Here is an 11,390-nt window from a genome sequence, read left to right as displayed (position 1 = left end):
TTTCAACAAACACATTTCCCCTATTGCCTTAGCTGCCAGGAACCAGTGAGTGAAGTTTAATGCTAACCCAGATCATAGATGCCCGGCGCATCCGTACATATTTGTGAATTCCGTTTTGATGTGGTGTTTAACACGTGCCAGGTTTCCTCGGACGCTCACACTGGCTCTCTGCTATGACTTGCATAGCCTCTGCTTCCTCCTGTAGGACACTGCTTCCCCTGCAGCCCTGTCTAATTTAGGCCTCTTGTTTTCTCATACTCCACATGCCTCCACGCTGGAGGTTGGGAGATATTTCCTTTGTTTAATCAAGATTCTTTCTTTTGGGTGAAAGCAGATGAAAACCGACTCATACTAATCTAAGCACAAAGTAAATGAATAAAGTAATATTTATTTAACAACAGAACAGCCAAGAAAAGCCAAAATGGTTCTGATATTAAATTGGAGTTTAGGTATGGCTGGATCCAGGTACCCAAGTGCTGATGTCAGGACTATCTTTCACAAAATTTCATTTCTGCCTTCTTCTGTATTGACTTTTATCTTGTAAAGCCTCTTCTTTCCATCAGTTCCAGGCTCACTTCCCACCAGCTGGGCAACTCTGGCAGAAATAAAGAATCTTTTTTCTTTGCAGCAAGTGTCTCAGTCTGCAGCAAATGGTTCTCACTGGGCTGGGTTAGGGCACACATCTTCCCTGAACCAATCTCTGTGACCAGGGAAACAGAATAAACTGATTGGCTGGGTTTGAATCCTATGTCCCTGGAGCTGGTGCAGGGAGAGTTATGGTCAGCCCTATTTAAATTAAATAGAGTAAAACAGGGGCACCTGGGTGGCTCAGTGGTTGAGTGTCTGCCTTTGGCTCAGGTCATGATCCTGGAGTCCTGGGATCGAGTCCTGCACCAGACTCCCTGCTCAGTGGGAATGAATGAATAAATAAAGTCTTAAAAAAAGCGACAACAGAATAGAACAGAGAGAAGTGGTTCCCTATAAGAAAAATGAGTGAGATACTGGAGAAGGCAAATCCTACAAACTTTGGCTATACTATTCTTTTCCCTGTTCAAAGCTGCATCCAGAAGATGGGTGCCCTGTGGATTAGTAAACCTTTCCCTACACACACACACACACACACACACACACACACACACCACACTGTTCCCTAACCAATCCTAAGGCTTTAGCCACTCCTTGGTGACCTTGTACTTTTCTCTTCTTACTTCCCTAGTAGAAAGATACCATTTCTCTGCTCTTTTCAAAAGTGGGTGTGATTGGGTTTGACATATTTACTTGACATAAACGTAATCATTCAGCTGTTGGAACTTGAGAAAGGAGTTAGGGAGGCAAGGAGGTGGGGCTGGGGTGCAGGGGGTGCCAGGCTGGAGGAGCAGGAGCGGGGTGAGGTGGGAGTACTGGCTGCAGGGATGGGACCGAGAGGGAAAGGTGGGGTACAGAGGGGGGGGGTTGGAGAGCCGGGGTGGGGTGGGGGTGGCGAGAAGCGGGGGGGATCTCAGGAAGCGACGGAGGAGGCAGAGCTGTGCGACTAGAAGGGCGTGGGACTGGTGGTCCGAGGGGCCCGACCGGGGGCAGGGAATGGAGGGGTGGGCCGGGGCGGCGGGGTAAGGGTCAGGGCGGCCCGGCTGGGTTCGGGAGAGCGCTGGTGCGGGAACTCCGCGCGAGGGGCCGGGCCAGGAGGCGAGGAAGTCCGCGGCGAGGGGTGTGGCTGGGGGGCGGCGGACGCCGCGGTGCCCCCCCACCCCTGGAGCTCCAGGTCCTCGCCTCTGGTCCCGCCTCTTTCTCGGAAGTGACACACCCGCCGACCAACCGGAGCCGCGGGCCGGGCGCGGCGCAGCCAATGGCGCGGCGGGGGCGGGGCTGGGGAGGGGGCTCCCAGGGCAGGGGAGGGGGCTAGGGGCCTCGAAGGGCTCGGGAGCGGCGACGGCGAGCCATGGCGCTGGGGCTCCAGCGCGCAAGGTACCGGGGTTCGGGGCAGGAATGCTCGGAGTCGGGGGGCTCTCCTTCCAGGGACCCCTGAGCCGGGCGGGGGATGCGCGGGTCCAGCCGAGGACGCCCCGGGACGCGCGGTTGGAGGCCCGTCCCCGCCGCACCCTCCAGCCTGCGGATTGCAGGGGAGGGGGATTGCCCCGCCCCTCTAGCCTGGAGTGACTTCAGGGTGGTGATCCCCAATTTCCTGCCGCTCCGGGTTCGCTTTCCCTCCTGGTTCCAGGGTCCCCACGGAATTGGGGGTGCCCGGGCTTCTGCTGGAGCGGGCGGCATTCTCCTTCCACATCCTGAACTTACTGGCCTCCGAATTCCCAGCAATGAGGTTGTTCCTTGCCCCCGGACCCCTGGGATCCTAGGGTTCATGGGATACCCCCAAACTAAGCCTTCCCAGATACAGGGACTCCCTTGGAACGAGGAGTCAGATGCTGAGTTCGGAGAAGAGAGATGCCCTATAACTGGATGCTCTCCGACAGTCTCTCAAACCTTGGGTTCCCTAGACATAAGCAGAGGGGGTCCCCTTTCAGAAGCTACCTGGGACTGGTCCCAGGGACCTTTTTGTACCCTTTTGAAAGGTGGAGTCACCTCTTTTAATAACGGAGAAACAGCCTGACCCTCTTCCCTTATCTCCCTCCCTACCCCCACTCAGGGCCCGGGACTGGGGACAGGGGCACCCCAGCCAAGCCCTATTTGGGGAATCCCCCATGGAGGGTGCTGTGCCTGGTTCAGTGCAAGCCTTCCTGGGAGCACCTCCCCTGCCAGAGTGTTCAGCTGGGTCCTCCTGGCCAGAGGGTAGGTTTCTGTGATCACCTCCCAGCAGGTGCAGATGTGCTGAGTGCTCTGGGTCCGATGCCAGAGGGTCTATCTGGCTATGTTTTCGGGGGGCCCCAGAAAATCCTGCAGGCCCTCGGTTTCCTTGTCCAATCTGAGGCATCCAGTAAGCCTCACCCCCTTCCCTCCTCCCTGGCTTCACAGGTCTGATTGGATCTGTCCACAACACCATGTTTTTTAGCCCCTACCCCCCACCCCTGCCTGTTCCCCCTTCAGTTCTATTCCAGTCTCTGGCTCCCGGCCTGCAGGGAACTCCATCCCATTCCTTCTGGGCCAGCCTCAGCCCGGCCCCTCCCAGCGCCCCCTCCTGGCTGGGTGGGGGCCCCTCCTGGCTGAGCTGGGGCGCACCCCTTCCCCACCAAGGCCAACCCTTTCCTGTGGTGTCATCCCAGTGCTGTGCACCACCCACTCATAACTCGCACCCGGATCCCGGCCACGCTCCGTCCCCTCCTGCACCCCTAGGATGGCACTTGGGCCAAAGGGGGCCTGGGTGATGGTGAGTGGGCCCCCATACCTCCTCACCCCCTTCCTTTCTTCCAGCTCAGGCATATTACCATCCCACCCTGGGGCAGGGATGTTCTTAGAAGGTCTCTGATGTGTGTAAGGGCCCCGGGTGCCCCCCAGATCAGAGGGTTCCCAGAGAAGATGGGACTTTGGGTACAGGCACCCCACTGGATTACCATATCCTTGGGAATGAGCAGAGGCGGAGGCAGAGAGATTTCTCCTGACTGAGCCCACCCAAGTCCTTTCTCAAACCCAAACCCTGCCTCTGGCCTCGCAGTGCCAAGAGGGGTCCATGCCCAGATACAACCTAAGGCCCCCTAGATCCTCTACACTTTTTTCATGACCCCCCCCCCAATATCCAGCTCAGTGTCAGAAGAGAGAGGGCCAAGAGCAGCCCTGAGTGTGGCTCAGGGTCTTCCTACTTTATCTATGCCTTTGCTCTCGGGTGGTAGGTTCTTCAGAGGTGGGCTTCTCCCTCTCTTAGTTGGGGGATGGGGGGCACCATGCCCCAGCCCCCATTCCCAGGCCTCACCCTGGGGCCTCCAGACCCTGGTCCCGCCCCCTGTTCTCTGCTGGAACACAGAGGAAGGGTGGCAGGGTTCCAGCTGCACGTCCCAAGCTGGGCAGAGTGCCAGGGGGCTGGACCAGGGCTGGGCATGGGGCCAGCTGGGGAGACTGGCCAGCTGGGGAAATCCGGAGGCAGCAGAGGTGGGACAAGGGGAAGGCATGGAGGCCACCGGGCAAAGAGGGGCAGGGTGGAGACCCCTGGCGTGGACGTGCCCACCCAGGCATGGCAGTTAGGAGCACAGACTGCAAAGTCAGGTTCAGATCCCAGCTCGTCTGCTTCCTGGATGTGTGGCCTTGTGCCAGTGACTGCCTCTCTGAGCCCCGGTAACATATCCTAGAAGATGGGGGTCATACCTCTCCTTACCCAAGACGAGGAGCGGTGAGGGAACTGATCTTTGGGGCAGGATACCCCACAGGTGTGCAATAAGCTTGGTAGCAGTGTTCTGGGCAGAAGTAGATACACAGTCAGTCGGACTGGGGTGTGGTTGGAACATGGGGTGGTTCTGGGGTGGAGGGCCCCAATTACCACTTGGGTTACTTGAGCCAGTGATCCCATTGCTCTGAGCCTCAGGTTCAGGCCCTGGGAAAGGGAGATCACTTTCCCTGCTGCGGAGGGCTATTGAGAGGATTGAGGTGGTGGTGGTGGGTTTCTAGCTCCTTGAGTGCTCAGTACAGCAAAGTGATCATTATTCTTACTGTCATGATGGTTTGGTCTACTTCCAAGGCGCTTGTGCGAAAGTCGTGTGTGTAATTGCACCCACACCACGCCACAGGGTCACCACCAAAGCCCACAGGGGTCTCCAGGGAGCAAAAGACTCCTGAGCCTTCCATTCCTGATGTGGACAAAGAAGGAATAATGAAAAGCTTAACCTTCTCGGTGGCACTAATCAATTGCCAGGCCCTGTTCTAAGTCCTTGACGTATATAAATTCATTTTATTTTATTTTTAAAGATTTTATTTATTTATTCATAGAGATGCAGAGAGAGAGAGAGAGAGAGAGAGAGAGAGAGGCAGAGACACAGGCAGAGGGAGAAGCAGGCCCCATGTACCAGGAGCCCGACGTGGGATTCGATCCCAGGTCTCCAGGATCACACCCCGGGCTGCAGGCGGCGCTAAACCGCTGCGCCACCGGGGCTGCCCTATAAATTCATTTTAATCTTTAAAACAACCCTGTGGGGTTGTGGTGCTATGTTCAGGGAAGCCCTGTGATTTGTCCCAAAGTTACACAGCTAATAAGTAGTGGAGTGAGACTGGAACCCTGAACCAGAGGAACTAGTCCCTACTCTGTTGAACGAAAGGCTAGAGACCCAGGCGTCTCTGAAGCCAGCGAGAGGCCCACACTTCCTGCCAGAAGAATATCCAGAGATCAGGCTGGGAGCTGGAAGGAGGGTCCTGCTGCAGCCACCAGCTGGCTCTTTCTATGGAGGGAGAAGCCGCGGAGAGGATTATAGAGCCCAGCTGCCCAGGGAGGTGGGGGGCCGGCCCCACCCCCATTCCCGTTCTCACTCCCTTCTTCCCTCTGTCTGGGCCCCCAGCTCAGGCCCGCCCACCCCCACCCTCTGGGCAGGAAGACAAACAGGGCTGGAACAGAACAGAACAGGACAGGACGGAATGTCCTCTGGGCAGAGCAGGACTGGGGGCCCCTGCCTCCCACCAGCCAGGGAGGAGGGGATGGGGGTGATCACTGGCTCCCTCCACTGTTCCACCCAGCCTGCCCCCTCCTGTGCCTCCCAGTGGTTGCACTGAGTTTTTTCCCCTCTGCAGCCTGACAGGACAGTCCCCTCCCCTCTCCGTCATGCCTGGGGGTGGGGCTGCAGGTCTGCTGTGTGCAAGCGAGGTTGATACCATGCCCAGGAGTGGCCTCTGGTTTGGAAGGGCCAGCCTCCCTTCCTAGAGTTCTGCTTCTCCGGGGTGGGTCACAAGGAAGGAATCAGAAGATGGAAGGCTTTGGAACCGCACTCCCTGAGTTCAGATCCCGGCTCTGCCAGTTACTAGCTTTGTGACTTTTTGTGACCAGGGACTTTACCTTTCAGAGCCTCCGTGTCCCTTTTGTGAAATGGAAGTTTAAGGTGGGATTGAATGAGTACTTAGTGCCAGACACTCATGTGCTGCTCAGCAAATCATAACTGCTTGTTAATGATTTTATCAATATTATTAATATGGAGAAGATAGCACATACTATACTATATATAATGTACTCTAATTTTTTCTTTTTTATCAAAAAACCATGTTGTTTGGACTTGGACATTTAAGACAGTGAGAAGCACTAACCTGGAAATACACCCAGGACCACAGAACAGAGAAAACTGAAGAGTTCAGGCAGACAATTGTTCAAATCTGACTTCACTCCTTAGGGGGCAAGCACTGCAACCTCTCTGTGCCTTGGTTTCCTCATCGGTTCAATGGGGATAACGTTACTACCTTCTCTCTGGGGTTGTCTGAGCTCTAAGGGGGTTAATGTAAGTTACCCACTTGGCACAGGGAACTGATGGCAAAAAGCTGGATAAGTGACAGATATTTCTGACAAAACCGTACCCATCCTTCTCCCAACCCCACACGTAGAAGTCAGGCATTTGAAGCAGATTCAAGGGCAGGGGTGAGTGGTTAGCTGTTGGCTCCACAGAACACTGGGGTTGGTTCGCTGTGTCACATTGGCAGGGCCCTTGTTGGTGGGTGGTTGGACTTTGAGATCTGTGTTCTAAGATTCTGAGGATTCAGCTCAGCTGAGGAGGGGAAAGGGCAGGAGAGAGGGGGTTCTGGGAGGCTGCAGGGCAGGGGGCCAGGGGAGGCTGCTGACATCTTCATGTTCCCTCCCTTTCCTGGCTTGGGGCCAGCTCGGCCAGCCCCCTCCCAGCAGGAGGCCTCCTGGTCCCCTGGCGTCCCAAGCCCGGGGAACAAACAGCAGATAAGTCAGGGAGGGGACAGCGGCCCCGGCACGCCTCAGAGAGCGAGGCGCTGGGGGCAGCCCGGGCAGGCTCGGGGACAGATAAAATCCGTGGCTAGGAGCTGCCCCAGAATATAACCGTAGCAGGGCCCAGAGAGCTCCGGAAACTCGCCCGGGCCGCACAGCGAGACGTGCGCGGTGGCGGCCCTGCCGCCCGCGAGCCCGGGCCCCATGTGGCAGCGCCCCACGTGCATGTCCCACGCAGCTCCTTCCGTCCCGCGGGCGCCGCCGGTGAACGCTGCCGACGCCCGCAGGTCGAGCACCGAGCTGCGCAAGGAGAAGTCCCGGGATGCGGCCCGCAGCCGGCGCAGCCAGGAGACCGAGGTGCTGTACCAGCTGGCGCACACGCTGCCCTTCGCGCGCGGGGTCAGCGCGCACCTGGACAAGGCCTCCATCATGCGCCTCACCATCAGCTACCTGCGCATGCACCGCCTCTGCGCCGCAGGTGAGCCCCGCCCCCCGGGAAGTCCCACCTTGGCAAGGCCCCGCCCCTAACGCCTGCCCGGCGGAGCCCCTTCCCCTGGGGGCCCGCCTGCCCGACGAGGCCCCGCCCCCCGCCGGCTTTCGCGGTGAGGCCCCGCCCCCTGGGGGAAGCCCCACCTCTTTCGAGTTAGACTTCTAAGGGCTAGGAGGAGGCCGGCCAGCTCCCTTAGCGCTTCAACCCTCAGGGTTTGGTCCCCAGGGAGAGAGACCTTCTTGCAATAAATATCCCTGGGAGGCTTAGCTGCCCAACTTTTTTTTTTTTAAATTCTATTTATTTATGAGAGACACACAGAGAGAGGCAGAGATATAGGCAGAGGGAGAAGCAGGGTCCCCGCCGGGAGCCCGATGCGGGACTCGATCCCAGGGCTCCGGATCAGGACCTGAGCCAAAGGCAGACGCTCAATCGCTGAGCCACCCGGGCGTCCCACTGCCCAACTTTTAATGGCTACTTAAGAGAGTCCCCTCCCAAGGTCCCTGGGTCCATCGCCCCTCCCCTGAGTAGCCATCCTCTTGAATTCCCACACCGTTGGAGTTCTATCCTGCAGGGGGGTTTTACACACACACACACACACACACACACACACTGTAGAATCTCCAGGACCCTGAAAAAGATTTTTTTTATGAGGGATGTGGAGCCATCTTCTGGCAGGTTCTGCCCATGAGACTTCCCTGCCCCATAGAATTTTCCTTCTCTGGGAGGCTCTGCCCCTTTACTATTCTGTCATCTGGGAGTCCCTGCTTCCTTAGAATTTTGCCTATCTACAAGGTCCTGCCCCCAAAATTCTGAAATTCTGAACCCCTGGGAGGCTTGCCCCTCCCTTAGAATTCTGACTCCTTCTAGCCCCTGGCCCCTTAAATTTTGACCCCTGGGAATCCCATCCTCTTAGAAGTCTGCCCTCCATCCAAGGAGGCCATCCCCTTTGAATTCTATTCTCCTGGGAGACCCCCACCTCCTTAGACTTCTGTGCCCTGGAGAAGCCCTGTCCCCTTCGATTATAATCCATGGTGGCCCTGCCTTCCTTGGAATTCCCAAGCCACTGGCATATGTTCTTGCACACCTGGGGGCATCTATAAGTTCTACTAAGTGAGGGAAGGCAGAGGGAGGCTAGCCAGGGTGGATCCATGGCTGACTAGAGACACCCCATCCACCCTGGCCCGGACACCAGGGGAGTGGAACCAGGTGGGAGCAGGGGGCGAAGCTCTGGATGCCTGCTACCTGAAGGCCCTGGAAGGCTTCGTCATGGTGCTCACTGCCGAGGGAGACATGGCTTACCTGTCGGAGAATGTCAGCAAACACCTGGGCCTCAGTCAGGTGAGAAGAGCTGCCAGCTTTGTGCCTGGCCCTGTGCAGGGGATGCTGGGTTACAGAGGTGATGGAGACTGCCTGAGCCCTGTCTTTACAGGGCTCACAGCACAGAGGGGAGACAGATGTGTCATCACACAGGAAGATTCAGAATGGCCAGGGCTGGGAGGGGGCAGCCTAGGGGGCCCCTCGGGGGAAGGGGGTTACCTGAGCCAGCCTCAGTGGGGAATCAAGGGCTTCCTGGGAAAGAAGACATCTGAGCTGAAACCTGAAGGCCTTTAGCCAGTCAGAAGGTATGGGGAATGGATGGGAACAGCGAAGACTGGCAGTGTTCATGGTGGAGGGAACAGAATATGCAAAGACCCAGAGGTAAGATAAAATAGAGAATTTGAGATAAAGAAAGAGGTGTGTCCTGGCTATGTGCTAAGTGCAGTGGGAAAGGAGAGTGAAAAAAGTCTAGAGAAGTCAACAGAGCTAGATGCCTTAGGGCCAAATCAGGTTTATTGCCAGGGCACTGGGGAGCCATGGAAGGATATTCAGCAGGGGAGAGACTGTGAGAGAGGTAGAATCGGATTTAGGATTTGGAGAGCTCCCTTGTTGTGGTGCACACAGAGGTAGAGTTGGAGGGAAGAGACTAGAGGCTTGAGGGAGGGCTTCACAGGGAGGGGTGTGGGGCCCTGGGTGGGAGAAGAAGAATCCCCAGAGGCCTGGGGATGGGAAGGCAGGAGACACAGGTGGAGAGCTGAGCTCAGCTAATCCATACGGCATGCCCCACAGGAGAGTTATCCTTCTTTTTCCTATGTCACACAAATGGGCTCCATAGTTGGCATCTCTTCCTTTCTCCTGCCTTCTTATCCCACTTCTGGCACCAATTCCTCCATTAGCTTGAGCTCTGGGGTTCAGAGAGGTGAATGTCCCAAGGCCCCAAAGCTAGGAAGTGGCAGAGCCAGGATTTGAATCCAGCTACAGGAGGTGCTGTCAGAGGAGAGCAAGCCTTCTTCCCCTAGTCAGCACCGCCACTGGACTGTGAGCTGTGTGTGCCCCCTTCCTTGTGAATCCCCTCCTGCCAGCGCCAGGCTCATTTTCTAAATTGAAACAACATGTTGAATCTTTGGCTTGCCAAATGGGTGGGATTTGAATGGGGTCTCACCTCAGGGCCTTTGCACTTGCTGTTCCCTCTTTCCAGAACATTGCAGAGAGCCACATGACCACCTCACTGGCTTGGTTCAGCAGTTTGTGTAAATATCACCTCAAGACACGGACTCTGACCATGGCCTCTAAGATAGCATCCCCTCATTTCATGGCCTTACACTAGTTTTCTTCATTTCCTTACCATATTGTTTTATATCTGTGTTGTTTTGTTTTATTTGTTTCCTTATGGACCATCTGCCCCACTAGCCAATAAGCTCTGAGAAGTAGGGATTTTGCCTGTGTGGCACAGCTTTGCCTACCATCTAGAAGAGGGCCTTGCTATAGCAGGTGCCGAAGAGATGGTTGCTCAGTGAGTGTGTGAGTGAATGAATGAAGACGAATGAATGAATGAATGAATGAATGAATGGACTAGTGAAGTAATCCAGGCTCATGAATTTGGGCAGGGATGGTGAGGATGGGTAGGAGGGGGCGAGTCAGAGGCCCTGGTAAAAGTGCTCTTCCTCCTAGACACCCCCTATATCCCCCCCCACCCCCGGCAGCTTGAGCTCATCGGACACAGTATCTTTGATTTCATCCATCCCTGCGACCAAGAGGAGCTCCAGGACGCGCTGACTCCGCGGCAGAGTGAGTTCCTTCGAGGCCTCTGACCCTGGTCATAGGTGCCAAGGCTCCACCCGTCCCTCAGCACATCTCCTCCTCCTCTGGAAGCCTGGGCTGAGAGAGATGGGAAGAGGGGGACACAGCCCTGCCCTGGGGTATCTGAGGGAGGATTCCCTACTCCTGGGGGCCCTTGCTAGAGGCTGCGACCTTTGAGGCCGGGGAGATTTTAGTAAGCAGGGTTTGGAGGGAATTGGGCCCTGTCCAGAGCCACCTGGTGACCTGCTCATCCCCATCCCTGTGGCCCCCCACCCCAGGCCTATCCAAAAAGAAGCCGGAGGTCCCCACCGAGCGCTGCTTCTCCCTGCGCATGAAGAGTACTCTCACCAATCGTGGGCGCACCCTCAACCTCAAGGCAGCCACCTGGAAGGTGTGCAGGGCCTGGCCTGGGGTGGGTCAGGGGTTTCTCCTTCTCAGCTTCTGGGTGGAAGGGAGGGGAGGGCCCACAGAGACATACCTCCCAGCCCCGTTGGGAGCCCCAGGCCCACGTGGATTACCACCTTGTCCCTGCCCAAACTAGGTGCTGCACTGCTCTGGACACATGAGGGCCTACAAGCCCCCTGCACAGGCTTCCCCAGCGGGGGGCCCCAACTTGGAGCCCCCTTTGCAATGCCTGGTGCTCATCTGTGAAGCCATCCCCCACCCCGGCAGCTTGGAGCCCCCACTAGGCCGGGGGGCCTTCCTCAGCCGCCACAGCCTGGACATGAAGTTCACCTACTGTGATGAGAGGTGGGCAGGAGCCCCACGGCCCATCCACCCCCACTCCCCCACACGCCCCCCCCAACCTCCACTGGCCCAGCTCCTCCTCTTCCTTTCTGCCTCAGTCACTCGCTTGTCCTTTTCCTGCCTCCCCACCCCCTCCCCTGGTTCTCCATCTGATCCACTTCTGTCTCTCTCTAATGCTATCTCTCTCTGTCTCTGTGTGGCTGTCTGTCCTTGAATTCTCTGTGGGTCTTTTTA

The 11,390-nt window shown here is 56.8% G+C and overlaps 1 protein-coding gene across 1 annotated transcript in view; it reads left to right on the top strand.

The window, feature by feature from the left end:
- The first annotated feature begins 1,912 nt into the window (after positions 1 to 1,912).
- The window catches only part of HIF3A (hypoxia inducible factor 3 subunit alpha), a 29,878-nt gene continuing 20,400 nt past the window's right edge, over positions 1,913 to 11,390 (top strand). The window contains 6 exon segments of the mRNA XM_055311565.1: positions 1,913 to 1,962; positions 7,090 to 7,280; positions 8,485 to 8,630; positions 10,313 to 10,397; positions 10,688 to 10,800; positions 10,951 to 11,159. Of these exon segments, the coding sequence (XP_055167540.1) occupies positions 1,937 to 1,962; positions 7,090 to 7,280; positions 8,485 to 8,630; positions 10,313 to 10,397; positions 10,688 to 10,800; positions 10,951 to 11,159 (770 nt within the window). The 5' untranslated portion in view covers positions 1,913 to 1,936.

This window comes from Nyctereutes procyonoides, unplaced genomic scaffold (genome assembly GCF_905146905.1).
Source record: "Nyctereutes procyonoides isolate TBG_1078 unplaced genomic scaffold, NYPRO_anot_genome, whole genome shotgun sequence".
NCBI classification, from domain to species: domain Eukaryota; kingdom Metazoa; phylum Chordata; class Mammalia; order Carnivora; family Canidae; genus Nyctereutes; species Nyctereutes procyonoides.
This window is presented reverse-complemented; position numbering and strand designations above follow the sequence as displayed.